The 21,616-nt window shown below is 47.7% G+C and overlaps 2 protein-coding genes across 3 annotated transcripts in view; one reads left to right on the top strand and one right to left on the bottom strand.

The window, feature by feature from the left end:
- Positions 1–19,275, top strand: part of LOC103706416 (agamous-like MADS-box protein MADS3) — a 47,852-nt gene extending 28,577 nt beyond the window's left edge. Inside the window, exons 5-8 of one of the 2 annotated variants that reach the window (XM_039114877.3) lie at positions 15,854–15,895; positions 18,466–18,507; positions 18,603–18,736; positions 18,928–19,275. In XM_039114877.3, coding sequence (XP_038970805.2) covers positions 15,854–15,895; positions 18,466–18,507; positions 18,603–18,736; positions 18,928–19,033 — 324 coding nt within the window. In that variant the 3' untranslated portion in view covers positions 19,034–19,275. The remainder of the gene's footprint in view (positions 1–15,853; positions 15,896–18,465; positions 18,508–18,602; positions 18,737–18,927) is intronic. The other variant, XM_039114878.3, reaches the window with a different exon arrangement.
- A 1,521-nt stretch (positions 19,276–20,796) lies between these two features.
- LOC103706415 (brassinosteroid-responsive RING protein 1-like) lies at positions 20,797–21,616 on the bottom strand. Its single transcript, XM_039114879.3, has one exon. It carries the CDS (start codon positions 21,604–21,606, stop codon positions 20,944–20,946), a length of 663 nt encoding a protein of 220 aa, XP_038970807.1. The 5' UTR covers positions 21,607–21,616; the 3' UTR covers positions 20,797–20,943.

Raw genomic sequence — 21,616 nt, forward strand, 5'->3', positions numbered from 1 at the left:
ATTGGTAAGGACCGAGATGGGGGCTGGCAAGCTGCCAATGACCCTAGATTTGGACCTTTTACCAAGATCGATCCAAAAATCACTAAGAGTCATATTTATGAGGTCCAATCAACTCTAGAGAGAAAAAGTTTAGATAGAGAAAAACTTTATAGAGAGAGAAAAAAGAAGAATAATAAGAGAGAGAAAGTAGGAAAGAGAGAGAAAAGAGAGTAGAGAATAAGAGAGAGAAGCTAAACTCTCTCTTTCTCTCTCTATTTTTTTTCTTTCTTTCTTTCAGGTAGGCGGGTCAAATTCATCTATTTTAATATTATTAAAACATCATTAATTTTATCATTATCTTAGAAGCCAAATAAAGTTAAAAATTAAGATACTATTGGGGATGTTGGGGGAAAACATCACCACGACAACCGAGCGGGGGCCGACCGAGCAGATCCCCTCCGAGCAGGGGCCGATCGAGCAGATCCCCTCCGAGCTGGGGCCGACCGAGCATATCCCCTCCGAGCAGGGGTCGGTCGAGCAGATCCCCTCTGAGCAGGGGCCGACCGAGTGGATTCTCCGATCATGGAGCTCGGTGCGTCCGAGCAGACCCTTCGACTGTAAGGCGCACAGGCGCCCAAACGATGCTACCGGCCTAAGGACGCCCGGTTCCCACGCTGAGAACGTTCTTTCGCAGTACGATCAGTAAACCTAGCCAGGTCCTTGTCAACCATTAAAGCGCATGGCTTCGACAAACACCTAGCTCACTCAACCATTAAAGCATATGGCTCCAATGGCTGTGCAGCCAACTCAGCCATTGAAGAGTATGGCCTCCGCTGTCTACAGACATCAAGCCCCCTACGGCCAGCCGGCCCGGTAGCAAATGACTCCACGGCCGGTTCGACTGCTCCGGCCAGATCTCCTACAGTGACAACATTAATGCACATGATCGAGCGTTGAATTCTACCACGCGCCCAATCATACGACTGGCCGGCTGCATCGTCATGTCACAGGTAACCCGACCCCCTCTATAAAAGGAAAACTTCCCCATTCGGAGAGGGAAAGGGAAAAACATTATTATCACAGACACTCTGCTGCACCACAGATATGTTCTTCTGCCCCCTCTGACTTAGGCATCGAAGGGCCGGCGCCAGAAATCCCGGCCACCGGCTTGTTGCAGGTCCCCAGGAGACGCCGCACGCCGCCGAGCCGCCGCCTGCCAGTCTCCGCCCGCGCTCCACCTTTCCGGCCCAGTGGTCGCCCTCGGGTCCAAATTCCAGCAACAGTTGGTGCTAGAGGAAGGGCCCGAGTCGCGATCATGAAGCTGAGAAGCAGGGGAGCTTCTAATGCTTCCCGGCGTCTCCCACCCAGCCCTGGACATTCCGTCCAGAACTCTCCGCCTCCGGCCGATCCGGTTCATGTTCGGTCGGAGCAGTTTGACGCCCTAGTGCAGTAGGTCCAGGCCCTGGCTGCCGCTGTCCAAAGCCTGCAGCCTAAGGGCATCCAGACAGCACCGCTCCCCCCGGCCCCGGTGCAACCGGAGCCTCCTCCGAATGACCCAGCCCTCCAGGGTCGGGATTTTCATGCCTCCTCGAAGGCTGACGACGGGGAGCAGTGCCATCACCAGGGGTCAGCCCGAGCATTCCCTTGGGGGGAGTCCCTAGTGAGGCCCCAGGCGACTAGCCACAATCTTCAGAGGTCGAGTCAGTCCCGGGGCGACTGGCCCCTGAGCAGACCACCGTCGCGATTCCCCAGGGCGACGGACTCGACAAAAAGGTTGAGAAGCTGGAGCGCCAGATTGAGGCCCTCCACGACAAGAGAGCAAGGTATAAGGGCAACTTCAAATTCTCCACGAAGTCCCCCTTTTTCCGACAGATCGAGGGCGAGCCGGTTCCGCTGAGATTCAACATGCCCCAGGTGGAACCCTACAACGGCATGACCGATCCCCTCGATCACCTGGAGAGTTACCGAGCCTTGATGGCATTGCAAGGTTCCTCGGAGGCCATGCTCTGCAAGGCCTTCCCGGCGACACTCCGGGGAGCAGCTCAGCTCTGGTTCATCGGGCTGAAGCCCAGCACTGTTTTCTTCTTCGAGCAGCTCGGCAGGCAGTTCGCCACCAATTTTGCTGCCAGCCGACCCCAGCGGCGGACCTCCGACTCCCTCCTCGACATAAAGCAACAAGAGGGGGAGTCGCTCAGGGAATATTTGGACCGCTTCACCGCCGCGACGTGGGAAGTCCACGAGCTAGACCAGTCGATAGCCATGTCTGCGCTCAAGACTGAAGCTCGATCTTATAGGTTTCTCTTCTCCATCGAGAAGAACTTTCCAGCTGATTTTACCGAGATGCTGGTCCGGGCGCGGAAATACGCAAAGGCCGAGGAAGCCGTTGCTTCCAGACGGGGTGGAGCCGAGCAGGGCTCCAAAAAGCAAAAGAGGCGCCGCGAAGAGCGCGGCCGCCCCCGGAGCCCGTCTCCACGCCGAGCTAACCCGCCTCGTCCAAAGAGTCCACCACGACCACGGGGACCGCCCCGACCAAGGTCCCCGCCTCGCTTGAGGTCTCCAATGCGGCCCCGTGCACTCAATGGGAGGTACGACAATTACACTCCCCTCAACGCTTCTCAGACCGAGATCCTCATGGAGATCGAAGGCCGGGACTACTTTCGGCCTCCCCCCTTGATGCGGGACTCCGGAGCTCGGCGCAACCCCCGGAAGTACTGCCGCTTCCACCGCGACCATGGCCACGACACGGAGGACTGTTTCCAGCTCCGTGACGAAATCGAGGTACTCATCCGCCGAGGGGTGCTCAACCGGTTCGTGCAGAGCCGGCGTGAGGAGAAGAGGCCCGTGGAGGAGGCTGCGCAGCATGGAGAGCCGAGCACCAACAAGCCTATTGCTGGCGTCATCAACACCATAGAGAGGGGGGTCCCAGCCGAAGCGCCAGACGCAGGAAGACCTCTCCTAAAGCGCCCTCGCACGTCTGAAGTTTCTTTTTCAGACGAGGACCTGGAGGGAGTCGAAACCCCCCACGATGATGCTGTGGTCATCTCTATGGTCATAAATAAATTTGATGTAAAACGGATTCTAGTAGACAATGGAAGCTCGGCGAATATTCTGTACTTTGATGCTTACTCTAGAATGGGGTTGACGGAAGGGCAACTACGAAAGATGAATGCCCCACTGGTCGGATTCACCGGGGACTTGGTCCCCGTGGAAGGCGAGGCCGACCTCTTAGTTACGGTCGGGCTCGCTCCCCGAGAGAGTACAGTGAGGATGAACTTCCTCGTGGTGCGTCTACCATCAGCCTATAATGCAATTCTCGGACGACCAGGGCTCAACGCACTTCGAGCCGTGGTCTCCACCCGCCATCTGCTCATGCGGTTTCCCACTAGTCAGGGAGTTGGCGAAGCCCGTGGGGACCAGACGGTGGCAAGGCGATGCTACATGGCGACCCACGGGGCGAAACAATCCGCCAAACCGACCACTAGAGCGTCGAGCGATGAACACCCAGCGGAAACCTTGGAGGCGCGGATTAGCCCCCAGAGGAAACGGGTAGAGCCAGGTGAGCTACTTACCCAAATCTCCTTACAAAATGGTTCCCCTGAGCTCACCGTGCAGGTCGGCTCCGGCCTTGAGGTCCACGAAAGAGATCGCCTTGTCAGCTTCCTGCGGGCCAACATGGACATCTTCGCCTGGTCGCCCGCTGACATGCCGGGAATAGACCCGGAGGTTGCGGTCCACCGACTCCAGGTGAAGCCGACTTGCAAGCCCGTGCGGCAGAAGAAAAGGAGTACCGCCCCCGAGCGGCAGCAAGCGGCGGCCGAGGAGGTAGACAAACTCCTCAAGGCCGGTTTCATTCAGAAGATATTTTATCCGGAATGGCTCGCCAATGTTGTCCTTGTCAAGAAAGCGAGTGGAAAATGGCGTATGTGCGTGGACTACACTGACCTAAACAAGGCCTGCCCAAAGGATAGCTTCCCACTTCCCAGCATCGATCAGCTCATGGACTTCACCTCGAGACACAAATTGCTCACATTCATGGATGCCTTCTCAGGCTACAACCAAATCCGGATGGCGCCAGAAGATGAGGAGAAGACGGCCTTCATCACCGATGGAGGCACCTACTGCTACAAGGTGATGCCCTTCGGCCTAAAAAATGCTGGAGCAACCTATCAAAGGTTGGTCAGCCAAATATTCAAAGATCAAATAGGCCGAAATATGGAGGTCTACGTCGACGACATGTTGGTGAAGAGCCGAATGGCAGAAGATCATATAGCTGACCTTAATGAAGCCTTCTCCACACTCCAAAGGTACCGGATGAAGCTTAACCCCGCGAAGTTTGCCTTCGGAGTTACCTTTGGCAAGTTTCTTGGCTTCGTAATAACCCAGCGGGGGATCGAAGCCAACCCTGAGAAGATCCGGGCACTCCAAGAAATGGTGCCCCCAAGGACAGTCAAGGAGGTGCAGCGACTTACAGGGCGGGTGGCAGCCCTCGGGAGATTCGTCTTCCAATCGGCCGAGCGCTGTCTCCCATTCTTTGCAGCTCTCAAGCGGCCGAAGAACTTCCTGTGGTCGGCGGAATGCCAGCAGGCCTTTGAAGAGCTGAAACACCTCCTCGTGATGGGGACATCAGCTAGGTCCCCATCTTATTTGCATATTTGTTTATTTTATTTCTGGGTTTATTTGCATTTAGGGGTTTATTTGTGGTTTATTTTATTTCTGGACTCATTTGCATTTTAGGGCTTATTTGTGGGTTTTATTTTGTGTAAGGGGTTTTATTTTAATTGTTCTTATGGGGCCCTATTTATAGGAAACTTTATGTTGATTAGGATTAATGAAGAATTAAGAAATTTTCTCCCCACCTATTCTCCTCCTCTCTTCTTCTCTTCTCCCTCTTCTCCTCCTCCTCCTCTTTCTCTTCTCCCTCTTCTTCTGTTCTGATTTAAAATCCCACTGAAGTTTTCCTCCAGAATTAGTGCGGCATCAACTTGGTATCAGAGCCAGGCTGGTTTTGCCCCTGCTGCCAAAGCCCCGATCCAACAACAGCCTTCCTTTTCCATTGGTTTTCACGGTGCTTCAAGGAGAACAGGGCCTTTTCCTCTGTTAGTTCTGATCAAAAAAAAAAAAAGGATCTGTCGATCTCTCAGTTCTTACAAGAAGGAACAGAGGGGAACAAGCCCTGGTTCACCGGGCAGATCTTTCTTCTTTCCCTCTGTCAGATTCAAAAAAAAAAAAAAAAGACTTTCTGTAGCCGAGAGAGAAGACAGAACAACAGTCCCTGTGCCGGATTCTCCCTGCCCGTCGTCGCACTTGATCCTGCCACCGCCATCAGTCGTCGCCGTTTCCCCCACCACCGGCAACCACTGTCAGCCGGTGTATGGCCGAGCGTCGCCGGATCCCCGGACTCCTGTGGGCGCACGAGCTCTACGCCGTACCTCGACCACGGACACCGGAGCATGTCGAAGGGCCACGAGTGACTCCTGCTGCCGGAAAGAGGAAGGGCGTCGCCGATCTATTTTCAACCTTGTCCCTCGGCACTGTCGACGCACCCGCCGACCACCGCGCACAAGGGAATCCCGGCCGCCACCACGACCAGCCGCCGCCTGTCGCCGCCGACAACGGGGCCACGGCTGCGATCTCCGTCGCCGTTCTGCTCGGCCGCTCCGCAACCACCGCCAAAGCGACCGGAACGCCCTCCCGAATCGATCGGGAGGTTGAAGAAGAAGTTACGGTAACGGGTCGGCTCTAAACCCATTAAAAAAAAAAATCTGTAGAATCACGTGACCTGCACGTCTTTCAAAAAAAAAACTGTTACCTCTGTTTTCACCGAAGGAAACCCTAGGGTTTCGCTGCCGTCGCCGCCTCCCCGCCAGTGCCGCCGCCGGGCATCCAACCAGAGCTTCCCCGCCCGTGCCGCTCCGCCTTCGCCGCCTCCGCCAGTGCCGCTTCCTACCGCCGCCGAGATCCGCAGTCGTCCGAGATCGTCTTCTCCATCATCCGAGCCCGCGCCGTGCCGCTACGTTGTCCAGACCAGCTGCGACGCCACCGATCGAGGTGCCTCTTCCCCGCGGCCAACCACAGCGCCGCCCGAACCAGCCGCGACGCCGTTGGGCAGCCGGCAGACCACCCGAGCTCCGCCCGCTTCCTCCGAGCGTCATCGTCTCCCTCCCCACCGAGCCGCGCCACCACGCCAATTCCGTCACACGCCACGCCCACCTCCATTTGCCGCTGCACCAGACCGCCGCCTCCACCTTCTCCTTTCCCCTCCGCTTTCCCCCACCCCCCCCCCCCCCCTCCCCCTTTGTTTCATTTCCCCTTGTTTCATTTCACCCCCTTTTCTCTCAAGCTGACTCCACCCGTGGACCGTCAGCAGGCCCACAACCCCTCTTCAAGCCCACGGCCCGCATGCCTTTCTGAACCCCACACCCACAAGGCCGCCAGCCCTTTGAGCCCAAGCCCAATCGGCTGCAGGTCCTATTTCAGACCCGATCCAGCACCTCTTTTCAGCCCAGTACAGAAGTCCGAGAGCCCTTATGCTACAGATCCAGGCCCATCGCTCCAGTTAGCTCCACCCGGCGCCAATTTCGTGTTCGAGAATCTACAACGGACGCTTCCGATCGACTGCATCTGCCACAGGTAACAGGTTCTCCTTTCTTCTGGACTTGTTTATCTAATTATGTTCTAGTTCTCTTGCATGACAGTCCTATTTTGAAACTTATTTTCTTGTCGACCGGAAAACCTAGAACATTTACCACCACACCCATCCTACCCACCATTTAAATCTAAATATTAAATTAGCACGCCTTAGCGACAGGATAGTTCTCAACAGCCATAGATCAGATTACTTTCGGACTTTGAATGACCGTAAAACGTGTTTGCAACCTAATTTCTTATAGTGACTAATTTTCTACTTTAATTCTGAAATAACCAAAGTACAAATTAGTAACATTTAATTTTAAGTTACTTTTGTGAAAATTTGCTGATTTTCGAATTCATAATAGATTGCATTAGTAGGTTGTCTTGCATTGCATTTGGTAGATTAGGGTTCAATAGTAGCATTGCATATCATATCACCAACTAGAGTAGTCCCTGCATGCCAACCCATAGTGGTAGAGAGTACCTCCTCACTGATTCTCAGACCTCTTCACCCACCATGGACCCCAGAGTTCTACAAGATATTTTGGAACAATTAGCTGCATTACGAGCTGATCAAGACGAATTCAAACGAGAGATCCATGCTCTAGTGCAACATCCTAGGAATCCTGAATCGTCAACCCCAATCGCAGCTTACCCTGAGCTTGGTTTGGCTACACCACCGGTAGCTTTTCCCCATCCTCCTAGGAACCAACTTCCTCCTGATCACCAGCGCGATCTTGACGAGCGACTACTTCGTACCGTACGAGTAGATGCCCCCACATTTGCTGGTCAATTAGAGCCGAGCGTGTACCTTGATTGGAGAGCAGCCATGGATAATTATTTTGAGTGGTATGATATGACTGATGATAGAAAAGTACGGTTTGCCAAAATGAAGCTTATTGGGCAAGCTCACTGGTACTGGCATAACGTTGAACATCGGCGTGAGACCCAGAGGCTTCCACGTATCACCACCTGGGAGGATATGAAAGAAAAACTGAATGAGAAGTATCTGTCATTCTCTTACCGACAACGCCTTATGGATAGGTGGCAGAAACTAACTCAAGGAACTTCAACTGTTGCCGATTACATTGCACGATTTGAGGAGTTTCACATGAGGTGCGGTGTAATCGAAGAGGAGACTGTTACTCTTTCTAGATTTCGGGCAGGACTCCGCGAGGAGATCCAGAAAGAATTGATCCTCCGAGAGATTACCACCCTTGGCCAGGCGTACCAGTTGGCTCAAGATGTGGATAGTTTTTTACGAGTCCCTGTAGTGAGACGTACCGACTCTCGATTCTTACCCCCAGGAGCCCGACCTAATCAAAGCTATCTCCCGCAACCCAGACCACTCTCCAACAATCCTACCCAGCCCGGTTCTAGCCAAACGCCGACTAAGACGTTCCCGATGCCTGCGCAAAGTACGTCAACTGATAAAGAAAAAGGCATATTAGGGCCCAACCCGCCCTCACGAAACCAAACCCAGTATTTCAGGTGCCAAAAGTTTGGCCATATCGCGTCCCAATGTAATGCCAAGACTTATTTAATGACTGAACTGGAAGCAGGAACCCAGGAGACTGAATGTGTCGAAGAAGTCTATGAACCAAACATCGAGGATTTTGTAGAAGACTTTGGAGACGACCAGACCGGGTTAGAGTTTGCCCAGCCTACATCCAAATATGAGCCCACTGATCGGAATGACCAAAACCCTAGGCTTCAGGTGGTTAGGTGTACGCAAGCCCAAACAAAGACCGAACAAGACTGGCGTAGAACCTTCCTATTTTACACACTTATTAAGATCAATGGTAAAACATGCAAAATCTTATTTGATAGCGGGAGTTGCATCAACGCCATTGCATCTGGAGTTGTTTCTCGCCTTGGCCTGAACTCTACCCCTCATCCTAATCCATATAAAGTAGCCTGGGTAGATAAGACGTCCATTTCGGTATCGGAAAGATACCTTGTCCCGATTCAATTCCTATCTTATAAAGACGAGATTTGGTGCGACTGCCTTCCGATGGACGTAGGTCAAGTCATTCTAGGAAGACCTTAGTTATACGATAGGGACGTCACACTTAATGGTCGGTCAAATTCGTGTAGTTTTATGTTCCAAGGTCGGAAAATTATACTGAATTCATTGCCTCCTAGAGAGCCCGGCCCTGAGAAGAAGGGTGCTACACCACGAAAAGACGAGTCACTTCACATCATTACTTTGAAAGAGGTAATGAAAGATATCGAAAGCCACTCACCTGTGTTCGCCCTTGTGGCTAGAGTTGTCAATATGGAGAAAAACACCGAGCATCCGGCCGCCGTAGTTCCCCTATTGGAAGAGTTTCATTCTGTTTTCCCAAATGATCTTCCAGCTGCACTTCCACCGATGCATGATATCCAGCACGTAATTGATCTCATTCCTGGAGCGTCATTGCCAAATTTTCCCCATCATAGACTCAACCCAAACGAGCATACTGAACTGAAACGTCAAGTTGACGAACTCTTCACTCGAGGGTATATTCGTGAGAGTCTGAGTCCCTGTGCTGTACCTGCACTCCTCACTCCCAAGAAAGATGGCTCTTGGAGGATGTGCGTCGATAGCCGTGCTATCAATAAAATCACGGTTAAGTATCGTTTTTTCATTCCGAGGCTGGACGACCTTTTAGACTATATGTCTGGTGCTACAGTTTTTTCCAAGATCGACCTAAAGAGTGGGTACCACCAGATTCGGATTCGTCCTGGGGATGAATAGAAAACTGCATTCAAAACCAAAGATGGACTCTACGAATGGTTAGTAATACCTTTCGGGTTAACAAATGCTCCAAGTACTTTTATGAGGGTGATGACACAGATCTTTCGACCTTTCTTGAATAAGTTTGTCGTTGTATATTTTGATGACATCCTCATCTATAGTCAAACTCAAGAGCTCCATCTCTCACACTTAAGGCAAGTTTGTGAAGTCCTGCGGAACGAAAGCTTCTTTGCAAATCCTAAGAAGTGTGCCTTCCTGACTGATCACGTCACTTTCTTAGGGTTCATAGTGTCTTCCAAGGGTGTCTCCGCTGATCCAGAAAAAGTAAGTGCGATAGTCGAATGGCCTGAGCCCAAGACCCCAGCAGAAGTACGTAGTTTTCATGGTTTGGCTACTTTCTATCGTCGCTTCATTAGAAATTTTAGTTCGATAATGTCTCCCATTACAGATTGCATGAAGAAAGGAGACTTTATCTGGACTAAGTCGGCATCCCAAGCATTTAAAGATATTAAGCATAGGATGACCGAAGCACCTGTCTTGCGCCTCCCCGATTTCACTAAAGTATTCGAAGTCGCATGTGATGCCTCTGGCGTTGGCATAGGTGGCGTGTTAAGCCAAGAAGGTCACCCTGTCGCGTTCTTTAGCGAAAAGTTAAGTGACGGCAGGTTGCGTTATTCCACCTATGATAAGGAATTCTATGCGGTAGTGCAAACTTTGCGACATTGGCGACACTATTTGCTACCGCAAGAATTTGTCCTGTATTCAGACCATGAGGCTTTAAAGTATCTCAATTCTCAAAAGAAACTAAACCTTCGACACGGCCGATGGATTGAGTTTCTGCAAGCCTATACTTTTGTGCTGAAACATAAGGCTGGAGTTGAGAACAAGGCTGCTGATGCGCTCAGTCGACGGATCTTCCTCCTATCCATGATGAGCACTGAAGTAATTGGTTTTGAAAGGATCAGGGAACAATATACCACCTGTCCCGATTTTAGTGATGTATACCTGACCTTACGAGATGGTGTAGAGAGAGAGCATGATGATTTCTTTTTACAAGATGATTATCTTTTTCGCTCCGACCGATTGTGTATTCCTCGAACTTCTTTGAGAGATTTTCTAGTATGGGAAGTACACGTTGGAGGATTGTCTGGGCATTTCGGGAGAGACAAAACCATTGAAATGGTGGAAAGACGTTTCTTCTGGCCGAGTCTCAAGAGAGACGTGGCCAAAATCATCGCTCAGTGCCGCACATGTCAACTAGCCAAACAACGTAAACAGAACACTGGGCTTACACTCCACTACCTGTTTCTGATTGTCCGTGGCAAGATGTTAGCATGAATTTTGTGTTAGGGCTTCCACGTACCTCGACCAAACACGATTCCATTTTTGTAGTAGTGGACCGGTTCTCTAAAATGGCTCATTTTCTCCCATGTTCTAAGACTTCTGATGCTTCTAGGATTGCGAAACTCTATTTTGACGAAGTCGTTAGACTCCATGGTCTCCCAAAATCTATTGTGTCCGATAGGGATGTTAAATTTATGAGCTATTTTTGGAAAACTCTTTGGCACATGATGGGTACCAAATTAAAATTTTCCTCTGCCTATCATCCCCAAACTGATGGCCAGACCGAAGTTGTCAACCGAAGTCTAGGGAATCTTCTCAGATGTCTGGTAGGTGAGCATGCTAGGACTTGGGATCTCATGTTACCAACTGCCGAGTTTGCATATAATAGTTCGGTCAATAGGACCTTAGGCATGAGTCCTTTTGAAGTGGTGAATGGATATAAACCTAGGCAACCCATAGACTTGATTCCCATGTCTCATCAACATAGAGTCTCTAAGTCTGCACAATCATTTGCTTCACACCTGCATTCATTGCATCAGGAGATCAGCAAACAAATTCACTCTAATAACTTAAAATATAAATCCCTTGCTGATTTGCACCGACGTTATAAAGAACTAAATATAGGCGATTCAGTCATGGTAAGAATTAGACCTGAACGACTTCCTTCGGAGACGTTCAAAAAGTTGCAATCTCGTAGTGCGGGACCGTTCAAAGTCCTAAAGAAAATCAGTTCGAATGCTTATGTTGTAGATCTTCCTGAAGACTATGGGATTAGTGCGACATTTAATATTGAAGATTTAGTCCCATACAAGAAATCAACATTCATTCCTTCTGACCCTTTTGTTGATACATCTACTGTTGTTGATCACCCTGATCTAGCACCTGCTAGTGAGCCTCCACCTCCACAGTTTCATGCACGCAGAGAACACATAGAATATATATTAGATGAGCAGGTTATATCTACCAGGAGAGGAAGCTACCAACGTTACCTTGTTCGGTGGAAAGGTCGACCCGAATCAGATGTGTCGTGGATTTCGCGAGCTGAGTTGCAGCGCCTTGACCCGGATCTTCTGGAGTAGTACGACAGCCGGCCCGATCTACACTCGACGGGGTCGAGTTTTTCTCACCCGGGAGGAGTTGATGGGGACATCAGCTAGGTCCCCATCTTATTTGCATATTTGTTTATTTTATTTCTGGGTTTATTTGCATTTAGGGGTTTATTTGTGGTTTATTTTATTTCTGGACTCATTTGCATTTTAGGGCTTATTTGTGGGTTTTATTTTGTGTAAGGGATTTTATTTTAATTGTTCTTATGGGGCCCTATTTATAGGGAACTTTATGTTGATTAGGGTTAATGAAGAATTAAGAAATTTTCTCCCCACCTATTCTCCTCCTCTCGCCAGTGGCAGTGAGCTCGGTCCTGGTCCGAGAGGAGGATAAGCTCCAAAAGCCAGTATACTACACTAGCCGGGTCTTAAGAGATGCTGAGACCCGGTACAGCAAACTGGAGAAGACCATCTTCGCTTTGGTCGTCTCGGCCCGGAGGCTCCGGCCCTATTTTCAGACTCACACAGTGGCCGTACTGACCGATCAGCCGATCAAGCAAATTCTCCAACAGTCGGATCGCGCCGGTCGGACTATGAAATGGGCGGTAGAACTCGAAAAATTTGACCTCGAGTACCGCCCGAGGCCAGCCATCAAAGCCCAGGCGCTCGCCGACTTCATCGTCGAATGCACAGTGCTCGACGAGCCTGAGCCTACACCTACGACGGAGCACTCAGAACAGTCGTGGACCCTGCACGTGGACGGCTCCTCAACCTCGGGGGGTTGCGGAGCAGGTCTTATCCTTTCTAGCCCCGAGGGGGTAGTTGCCGAACAAGCACTGCGCCTCGAATTTCCAGCCTCATAATGCGGCGGAATACGAAGCACTCATCGTCGGACTCAAGCTAGCCAAGGAGCTGAAGGTCGAGGACCTGAAGGCCTTCAGCGATTTCCAACTGGTCGTGAGCCAGGTTTTGGGAGACTTTGAGGCCAGGGAACCATCAATGCAAAAATATTTCCAGAAAGTGCGGCACCTCACCTCGACACTGGGCGCCTTCCACATCGAACACATCGCCAGGGCGGAGAACGCCAGAGCTGACCAGGTGTCAAAGCTAGCATCCTCCCGGATGAGGGGGCTCCCCAAGACAGCGGTGTTGGAGTACCTCCGAGCGCCCAGCACGGAGGAGCCCGAGCTGGCTCTATGCATCGAAGTCGAGCCAAGCTGGATGGACGAGCTAATCAGCTACCTGCAAGATGAGGCTCTCCCTAGCAATGAGCGCGAGGCCCGCCGAGTCAAGCGCCTTGCTGCCCGGTACATATTTCATGAGGGCAAGCTCTACCGAAGGTCTTTCACTTCCCCTCTCCTTAGATGTCTCCGCCCGACAGAAGCGGACTACGCGATGCGCGAAGTCCACGAGGGGATTTGCGGAAGTCATGTGGGAGGCTGTGCGCTGGCGCACAAAATCCTACGCCAGGGATACTACTGGCCGACACTCCAAAGGGATGCGCTGGACTTCGTCCGGAGATGCGATCGATGCCAAAGGTACTCTAGCATCCAACGCTGACCCTCTGCCCCTTTGACCTCGATTGGCTCCCCCTGGTCTTTCACCCAATGGGGGATTGACATCCTGGGGCTATTCCTCCAGGCCACCGGGCAGAATAAATTTTTGGTCGTCTCCATCGACTACTTCACAAAATGGGTCGGGCCGAGCCGGTCGTCCGGATCACCGAGCAAAAGATGCAGGACTTCATTTGAAAGTCGATAATTTGCAGATTCGGACTTCCCCGCGTCCTCATATCCGACAACGGTCGCCAGTTCGACAACGTTCGCTTTAGAGAGTTCTGCTCCGACCTCGGCATCGACCATCGGTTCACCTCACTTGCGCACCCTCAGACAAACGGAGAAAACCGAGGTAACGAATCGAACTATTTTGCAGGGACTCAAAGCCAGGCTCGACCAGTCCAAGGGACAGTGGGTCGAAGACCTGTACAATGTCCTCTGGGCATATCAAACTACATTCCGTGTCCCTACCGACGAAACTCCCTTCAACCTGACATACGGAACGGAAGCCGTCATTCTACTGGAAATCGGACTCCCTTCTCCGAGGACAGAACACTACGACGATGGCTCCAACTCCTCGCAGCTCCGGAACAACTTGGACCTGGTCGAGGAAATGAGGGAAGCTGCCTGAATCCGTATGGCGAGATATCAGCAAAAAACGGCGCAATATTATAACGCCAGAGTCAAAGTCAAATCTTTCAAAGTGGGAGATCTCGTCCTCATAAGAGCCGAAGTTTCCCGGCCGGGCTATGTTGTGGGGGGGGGGGGAGGGGGCCTTGAATTTAGTCCCACATCGGCTAGTAGCGGAAAGGTTCCGTGCCTTAAATGGGGGGTAGAAATCCTTTCCTCTCAAGGGCCCTTTTGTAGGACAAAACCGTGAGGAGGGCTCCGGGTACGCTCGACCCTCAAAGCGGACAATACCTCGGAAGGAACGCGGTTCTCTTTCTCTGCTAGCTTAATGTGGGCTAGGCTGTTGTGTGAGGCTCCGGCAGAATGCCGTCCCCGCATCAGATGGCGCGCCAGGTAGGGGCGCCTCCTCTCTCCATTGACTACCCTCCAGGACTGTGGGGGCCCATTAGGGTAAAACCTGGTCGGAACCTTCCCGCTGGGGGAGCTATATTGTGTGGGGGAGGGGGCCTTGAATTTAGTCCCACATCGGCTAGTAGCGGAAAGGTTCCATGCCTTAAATGGGGGTGGAAATCCTTTCCTCTCGAAGGCCCTTTTGTGGGACAAAACCGTGAGGAGGGCTCCGGGTACGCTCGACCCCCAAAGCGGACAATACCTCGGAAGGAACGCGGTCCTCTTTCTCTGCTAGCTTAATGTGGGCTAGGCTGTTGTGTGAGGCTCCGGCAGAATGCCGTCCCCGCATCAAGGGATACTACCTCATGCCCAATTCAGGATAGATGAAAGGCATTGTCAATCAGGCGATGATACTCGACTGCATGGGTCGGTTTGAGCAAGGTGATTTTAAGGAATCATGCTCGAATTAGGACACATATGATTCAATAGAGATCGAAGGTAATCAAATCTAACAGATGGTCTCTCTATTTCTTTTTCTTTCTTTTCCTTCTTCTTCTTTGGTGAAATAGGGGAACTTCTTCCCCCCATTAGCACCAGAACAACTATGCCAGAGGTTGTGGTAGTGTCTCGGGTCAAAGGACGCATGGCCGCCCTTAGTGGACGGCGATCTACGGTAGCCGGCGGCCCACGGTGAGAGAAAATAGACCGTAACAGGCCACCTCTATTTCAAATGGTTTTTCGGCGATTCGCCGGCCCAAAATAGGGCGAAACTCAGCTAAAATACCACGAGAGAGAGAGAGAGAGAGAGAGAAGAAGAAGGAGAGGAAGACCTACCTTGGTCCAGCGAGGTGGTCCGATGGCTCCTTCTGGCGATAGGTCAAGGAAGAAGATTGAGGAAGAAGCTCGGGATTGGTGGCTCGATCTCGGATGAACTCGAAGAAGAAGGGAGAGGGTCTTTAAATAGATAGTCCCGGCCTTATCCAGCCGGTCTCTGGATCAGGATGAACTTCCGATCTTCATTGCGATCGGGAGGGAGTCTTCATCGCAATCGGGATGACGAAGACTTCTAGCACAATCCACAAGGTTTCAGACTACCTGCCACATTATAACTTATCTATGCTGTCGAAACTATCGAAAGGAAACAATCCATGATTTAGTGATTAAGTTCACCACAGCTATTTGGATGACAAAGCATCTTTGAGCTTGTTCTTTCATTGTCATCTAGGCATTTAGAACTTGTTCCAAAGAATCAAGATATCCCAAAGTGTTTAATACTTCAAAATCTTGTTTGATAATTTTGTCTTGGTAGACAGACTATTTGTCTTAGATGGATAGAATGTCCTTTCTACAGTTATCTATGATCGTTATTTTGGCTAATCTTATGTTTATTAGCTTTGTTGACAAGCTATATGTCTGCTTGTAATGAAGATTATTCTGCATATGCTATCTTGTGTTCTTATTCTTAAGGAACTCTCCAGTACTGGAGAAGAGATTATTACTAGATGACAAGATTACACTTATTTACTGCTTTAGTGCAGATACAGAAAATGCTGGACCAGATGGAAGAACTTCAGAAAAAAGTAAGCAACTTAATATGAACCTGTGTTTAGAAAATAAAGTTAAAAAATGAGATCTATTGGAATATCTTATTGTTATTCAGAATATATCAAATATGGTTTGTTAGAATTCTTCTTTCTTTGATATTTCCTTTCTTTTTCAGAAAACCTTCTTTCATATATTGATTACTACATATCCTTTGGGTGGTCCTGACCTCCCCTTCAATCCCAAAAAAAAGGAGTACCACATGTTATAAACTTCTGTAGAATATCTAGTGGACATGAATTTCAACCTTGTCATCATTGTCCTTGGCGTATCTTGATTAATTCTGTTCAGACTTTGTCGATTACCTTGGGAAACTAGATGTCCTACAGAATATTTGTAATCACTTTGTTATGGCATTTTATACTTGAAAGAGCTGAAAGGAAAAAGTTTGGGAAAAAACGGTTCCTCTTCCTCTATGTCATTGTTAACTAACATTCTAAATTATGAATTCATGCTGGTTCCTCAAAACATTTGAAAGTTTTGATTTCTAAGGGTGACTATTTTCCTTCTTGATAAAAGTGGCACTTTAATCATCGTTTCCCTGTCTTAATCAATGAAAAATACCTGGGCACGTCCATGATGAGCATGGAATTCAACAGGAACAACTGATATTCCCCTATGATTTCATTTTTGTGAAGGGGGTTTTCTAACAGGTGCTTGGTAAAATTAAAAACAGGAAGCTGAAAGAATCAAGGTGTTAATAGTGGTAGTAGAAGCCAGATAAATCACCTGTGTTTATTTATGCCGAGGACCACCTACTGGTTTTTAATGCTTAACTGCAACAATGTCAGAATATCAAGGCTATAATGCAAGAATTTAAGAGTGTCTGGACCAGACAAGTTGATGTGGATTCTCTTCAACACTTCACCATTGACTCTTAAAGATAATTAGACATTTATTAATGTCATAAAATTGAAGGAATATATAATTGTGCTGAAGTCCCTGAAGCAAGTGAGAGGCTAAGAGCCGGTGGCTTCTATGCCCCTCGGAAGCAGGGTTCTGAAGAATATTAGGCTATTAGCAGAATGGAAAGCATGGAGAACTTTTAGAGGACGCTAGAATAAGCATCTATTCCTCAGATACTTCTAATATATGCAGTGGAAGCAACCCAGGTTGCAAGGAAAGTCAGAAATGATGTAGAGAAGACACTGAAAGATTTTTTTGTGGAATAGAGGTGAGTGCAACAGCCAATCTTAGCTGGGATAAGCTAAGTGATCCTAAAGATATGGACAGTTTAGGAATTATCTACCTCTCTAAATTTTAAGTGGCATTTTCCTAAAGATGTAGTATATATTCTAAATTATAAGGAAAATTTCTAGTCTTGTATGACTAGAACTAAAAGTAAATTGAATGATGTAATTCTGGTAGGAAATACAAAGAGGCTCTGTTCTGTTATTTGGAAGAGCTCGTGAAGCTGGTGGCTTGGAAAATCTACCTTTAACATGGTGTCCATGCTTGGAGGGAAAGGATCAACACTAAAATAATACATGGATTTTGGATTAATGCTGCAAGCAGATATAATTGAGATTGGGTTTGGAGAATGTCTTTTAGGTCCCTAGATAGAGGAATTTGTAGTCAAATGCTGATAAAAGGAAAAACTTGGAGAGAGATGATTCAGAAAATCTAACAATCCAGGACCTCACCCAAAAATACTAGCCGGAAGGTATTATTTAGCTTTCTTGATTCTGTATGAGTAAGTAAGATCTACCCAGCGAATAACCAATGTGGGACTAAACACACGCCCACACAGGTCCTCACAAAAAATGTCTAAACCGAACCAGCTGAAGTTAAACACTATTGGTTGTACATGTTTAAGATGAAGGAGCTGGTTCTGTGGCTGTATTGAGAGATGATATGGTAAGATTTTTACCGGCTTTAGCTGACTAGTGCCAAGCCATAGGTATTGGAGTTGTCGAGCCTGTTGTTATGAGAGATGAAAATTTGTTTATTATCACCAAAGTGGATTCAGATATTTTAGCTGAAATGTGATCAATATGCATTGTTAACTACTTGCAAGGGAGGATCTCTGGCTGACTCGTATTATTTTGCCTGAAAGAGGCCTGCAGCCTTCTTAGTGGGTTTTGGGAGAATGAAAGCAACTGCCGATTTCACGGCAGGATGGGCGACTATAAGCAAAAGTTTCTTTTCCTTTTCTTTTTGTCTACTCTACAGGGTTATTAGACAAAAGTTAATTTGATATATAAACCGGTTGCATCAACCCATCCGGTTTAGCATGCCCTGAACTTGCCAAGTTAGCACGGTATGGCTAACCTTGATATAAACCTATTGAAGACCAAGCATCAGCCTAAATAACCATAGGGAGGCAACTACAATTATTCTGATCTACTTATGAAATAATCAAAGAATTGATATTCTTTGAGCTTTTTTATGCTTAATTCAGGTCATTGATTGTAATTAAATTGCTCATTGCTATAATGATAACATGTTGATATTTAAAATGGTTGTGTTTCTTTTCATATGTGTTATTTTGATTATTTTTACCATGTTATGCTATAAATATCATTTAATTTGTGTGTTGAACTGTCAGGAGCATCATTTGGAAGACATCAACAGGGAGCTCAAAAATAAGGTTTTGTTTTAATCAGACAGAGCACTTGCAATATAGTAGTTCCTGCACTGCTATTTGTATACCATGTAACTATATTTCTATTCTTATTTTTTCAGCTTGAGTCTGGAGGATGCTCCTTAAGGGCCATTCAAGAATCTTTGGAATCTAATACCATGATTGAAGGCAATCCATTCCCTTTGCATCATTCTCAGTCCAACACGATGGTCTGCGAACCCGCTCTACAAATAGGGTATAATTCCTTTTTTGTCACAGTTTGCTGGTGATGAGATCAGGAAGTCATTTGCTAAAAGATAGAGCCACCCACGAGCTGAATCACTTATTCATTTGGGTCAATCTTTCAAGTTTGAAATTAGTTTCTTCTATATTTATTTTTCCAAACTACAGAGATAGTTTGTTCTTACAAGAGTTATTGTTCTATAGGTATCACCACTTTTTCCCTCCTGAAACAACCACCTCAAGGAACAATACTGTGGAGAATAATTTCATGCAGGGCTGGTTCTTTGAACAGAATGGACATGATCCCTGACGTTAGACATAGGGTATCAACACCAGTATTTAAAGACTGAGATGCCTTCTTGATGAAAAATAATGATTGAAATCTTTAAGCAGTTTTTTGTTTGCTGAAGCTGGACTTCAGTATTGTGTTGTCTGTCATAAGTTTTTAATCGATTGTTTATTTGCTTAATCTGAATTTCAGTATTGTGTTGTGAAACCTGCTCACTGTATAAACATTGACTCTGCAGTAATTTTCGCTTACGAAGAATGCCATTTTCGGTGATGTAGTAATTAAACCATAAAAGCAAGACTGGTGGATGGTGATGCATAGGTGCAAAATTTCATGTTGAAAATTGTGTGAACCGAAATTTAACCAATTAACATGCACTATGAAAATCTGGTCCCTTTGTTTCTTGTTCTATTAACTCATAGTCTTTTGATGGCGTTCAAGTAGAATTTTCCTGAAATATGGATGACCGTACTGAAAATGTTTGAGACAAGAGGTTCTCCAAATTAGAGTCAACTTCTAATCTGACTTCATTCTCCTTGAGGCTGTGTGGCTGCTTTCACAAACTTGAGGTTGTTTTAGAGGAGGCACTGGAACTGGAAAGACCAGGAAAGTGTCGATCCTGCAGGCCTATGAGATCAATTTTTCATCATTCGAACTTATAAGAATTGATCGATCATCCATCAGCCCGAGTACTGTTCTAGAATTAGTCTCAAGAGCCAGGATTTGAACAGGCTTACCAAATTTCTGGAATACATTATCGCAGAGATCCTGCTTTCTGATGCGTGTATGTACCATTTTCAAGTCATACAGATCTACCAGCTCCCTTTCAAAAGTGGAGTTGTTCCTGGGCATACTCAAAAAATAGGTTTTTATGCACCCCAACCCCATCCATTGGAAAGAAAAAGGTAGCACCGAAGAAAGGAAAGAGCGAGATGGTGGTTTTTGTTGTTCCTGCACTTGGACCGGGCTTTGGTTTTTGGTTGTCATCCTAGAACCAATAGTTAGAAGGGCCAACTATGTATCAAAATTGAAGCAAAAATTGCGTATGGATGAATATCGAACATCTCGGATGAATCCTCTGCTAATATCTTGGTCTTTTAGAGAGAAAATATCTTTGATCTGTCTATGATCGAAGGCAATACCCAATTCACTTCTACCAATGCAAAGATCAAATATTAAAATACTCAGGTACACTTCCTTTTTGTTCACGCAAGCTATTAAACTATATATTGATAGGCGAGACCTGTAGGATAAATTTAGAAATAGCAGGGTAGGCATCTCCTACTCCTGGCTTGGACTTTGGGGTTTTTAAGTTCTCTCTCTTTTTCAAGAACGAGTCTTTTTCAGGCCCTAATTTTCAAAGTAAAAAAAAAAAAAAGGCGCTTCGTAAGGGTGAGCAAGGTCCAGCCTGAAAATTAATAGATAGTCCTTGGCTCGAAAACAAAACTTTTTTCTCCTTCTTGATTTTCTGTTTTGATTTCGGTATGATAACATAGTCATCTATTTCATTTGTTAACTAAGAGAAAAGAGCAAAGTTTGACATGCTCGAGCCCATGAAATGGGTTTGGTTTTAGAAAATGCTGCAGAGCAATTTGTTTTTCCTTGGCTGCCATCAAGCTATTTGGACTGGGACCCAGGCAATGCGATCCATTGCATCTCTCAAATAGGAGCACCAGCATTTATTTATTTTACTTTGGAAGTGGAACTCATCATACAATACTCCCTAACCTTCTGCAGGAATGAATAGAGAAACACTTGGGTCTCCCTAGCGTCAAGGGTAGAAGGAAATGCACTATCACTTAGAACTGCACACATGATTCAGTGGTCCAGAGGCAAAAAAAAAAAAAAAAGAAGTGGGGGTGCACAAGACCACTGTTACCCCCCTCAGCAACCATTCCTGACAAACATGCGTCATGATCAACTTCAAAGCTTCACATCAAGCCAATGGCTATCCCTTTCTCATCCCTTCCCTTGGGCAACAACTGGGCTCTACACAATGGACAAGTGACCTGACCCCTGTCCACCCACTTATCTATGCACCCCTTGTGGAACGCATGGCAGCAGTTGCCAAGCTCCCTAACCTCATGCCTTGCCTCCAGTTCTCCCAAGCAAACAGCACAGGTGGGCTCCTCCCCTTGAGATGAACTCCTGCGAAAGCTCGAGAATTTCACGACCGGAATCCCGCTTTTGATCGCCGAAGGGGTGCTCGGAAGAGACGATGGGACCGAGAAGTCGGTTGCCGAGAGAGGATAGCCGTAGTCTTCAGGCAATGAAGTGAGGCCAAGATAGTAGAGGATCATCGCCACTGCGAGCTTTAGAAGGGCGAGGAGTTGGACTACAAGGATCAGAGGTTTCGGAAGGATGACACAATAACAAACAGAAGGGAAGCCCATGATGGAGATGGGAGTATAGTTGTGCTCTTGCTTAAGTTGGAGGAAGTAGGTGAAGGAAAGAATAGATATGGTGGTGACAAAGGAACAAAGGGTGTGGGTGGTGATAAGGAGAGAATGGCGAAGGGGTTGAATGGTGGGGTCTATAAATAATAGGAAGGCTGTTGTGAAGTTGGGAGGAAGTAGAGATGGTTGACACGCCATGTGACATCTG

This window comes from Phoenix dactylifera, chromosome 16 (genome assembly GCF_051530095.1).
Source record: "Phoenix dactylifera cultivar Ajwa chromosome 16, Ajwa_hap1_PhDact_Kaust_v1.1, whole genome shotgun sequence".
Classification (NCBI taxonomy): domain Eukaryota; kingdom Viridiplantae; phylum Streptophyta; class Magnoliopsida; order Arecales; family Arecaceae; genus Phoenix; species Phoenix dactylifera.

Excerpts from the sequence above, each read along its gene's own strand:
- LOC103706415 (XM_039114879.3), bottom strand. The coding sequence starts at position 21,606 with ATGGCGTGTCAACCATCTCTACTTCCTCCCAACTTCACAACAGCCTTC.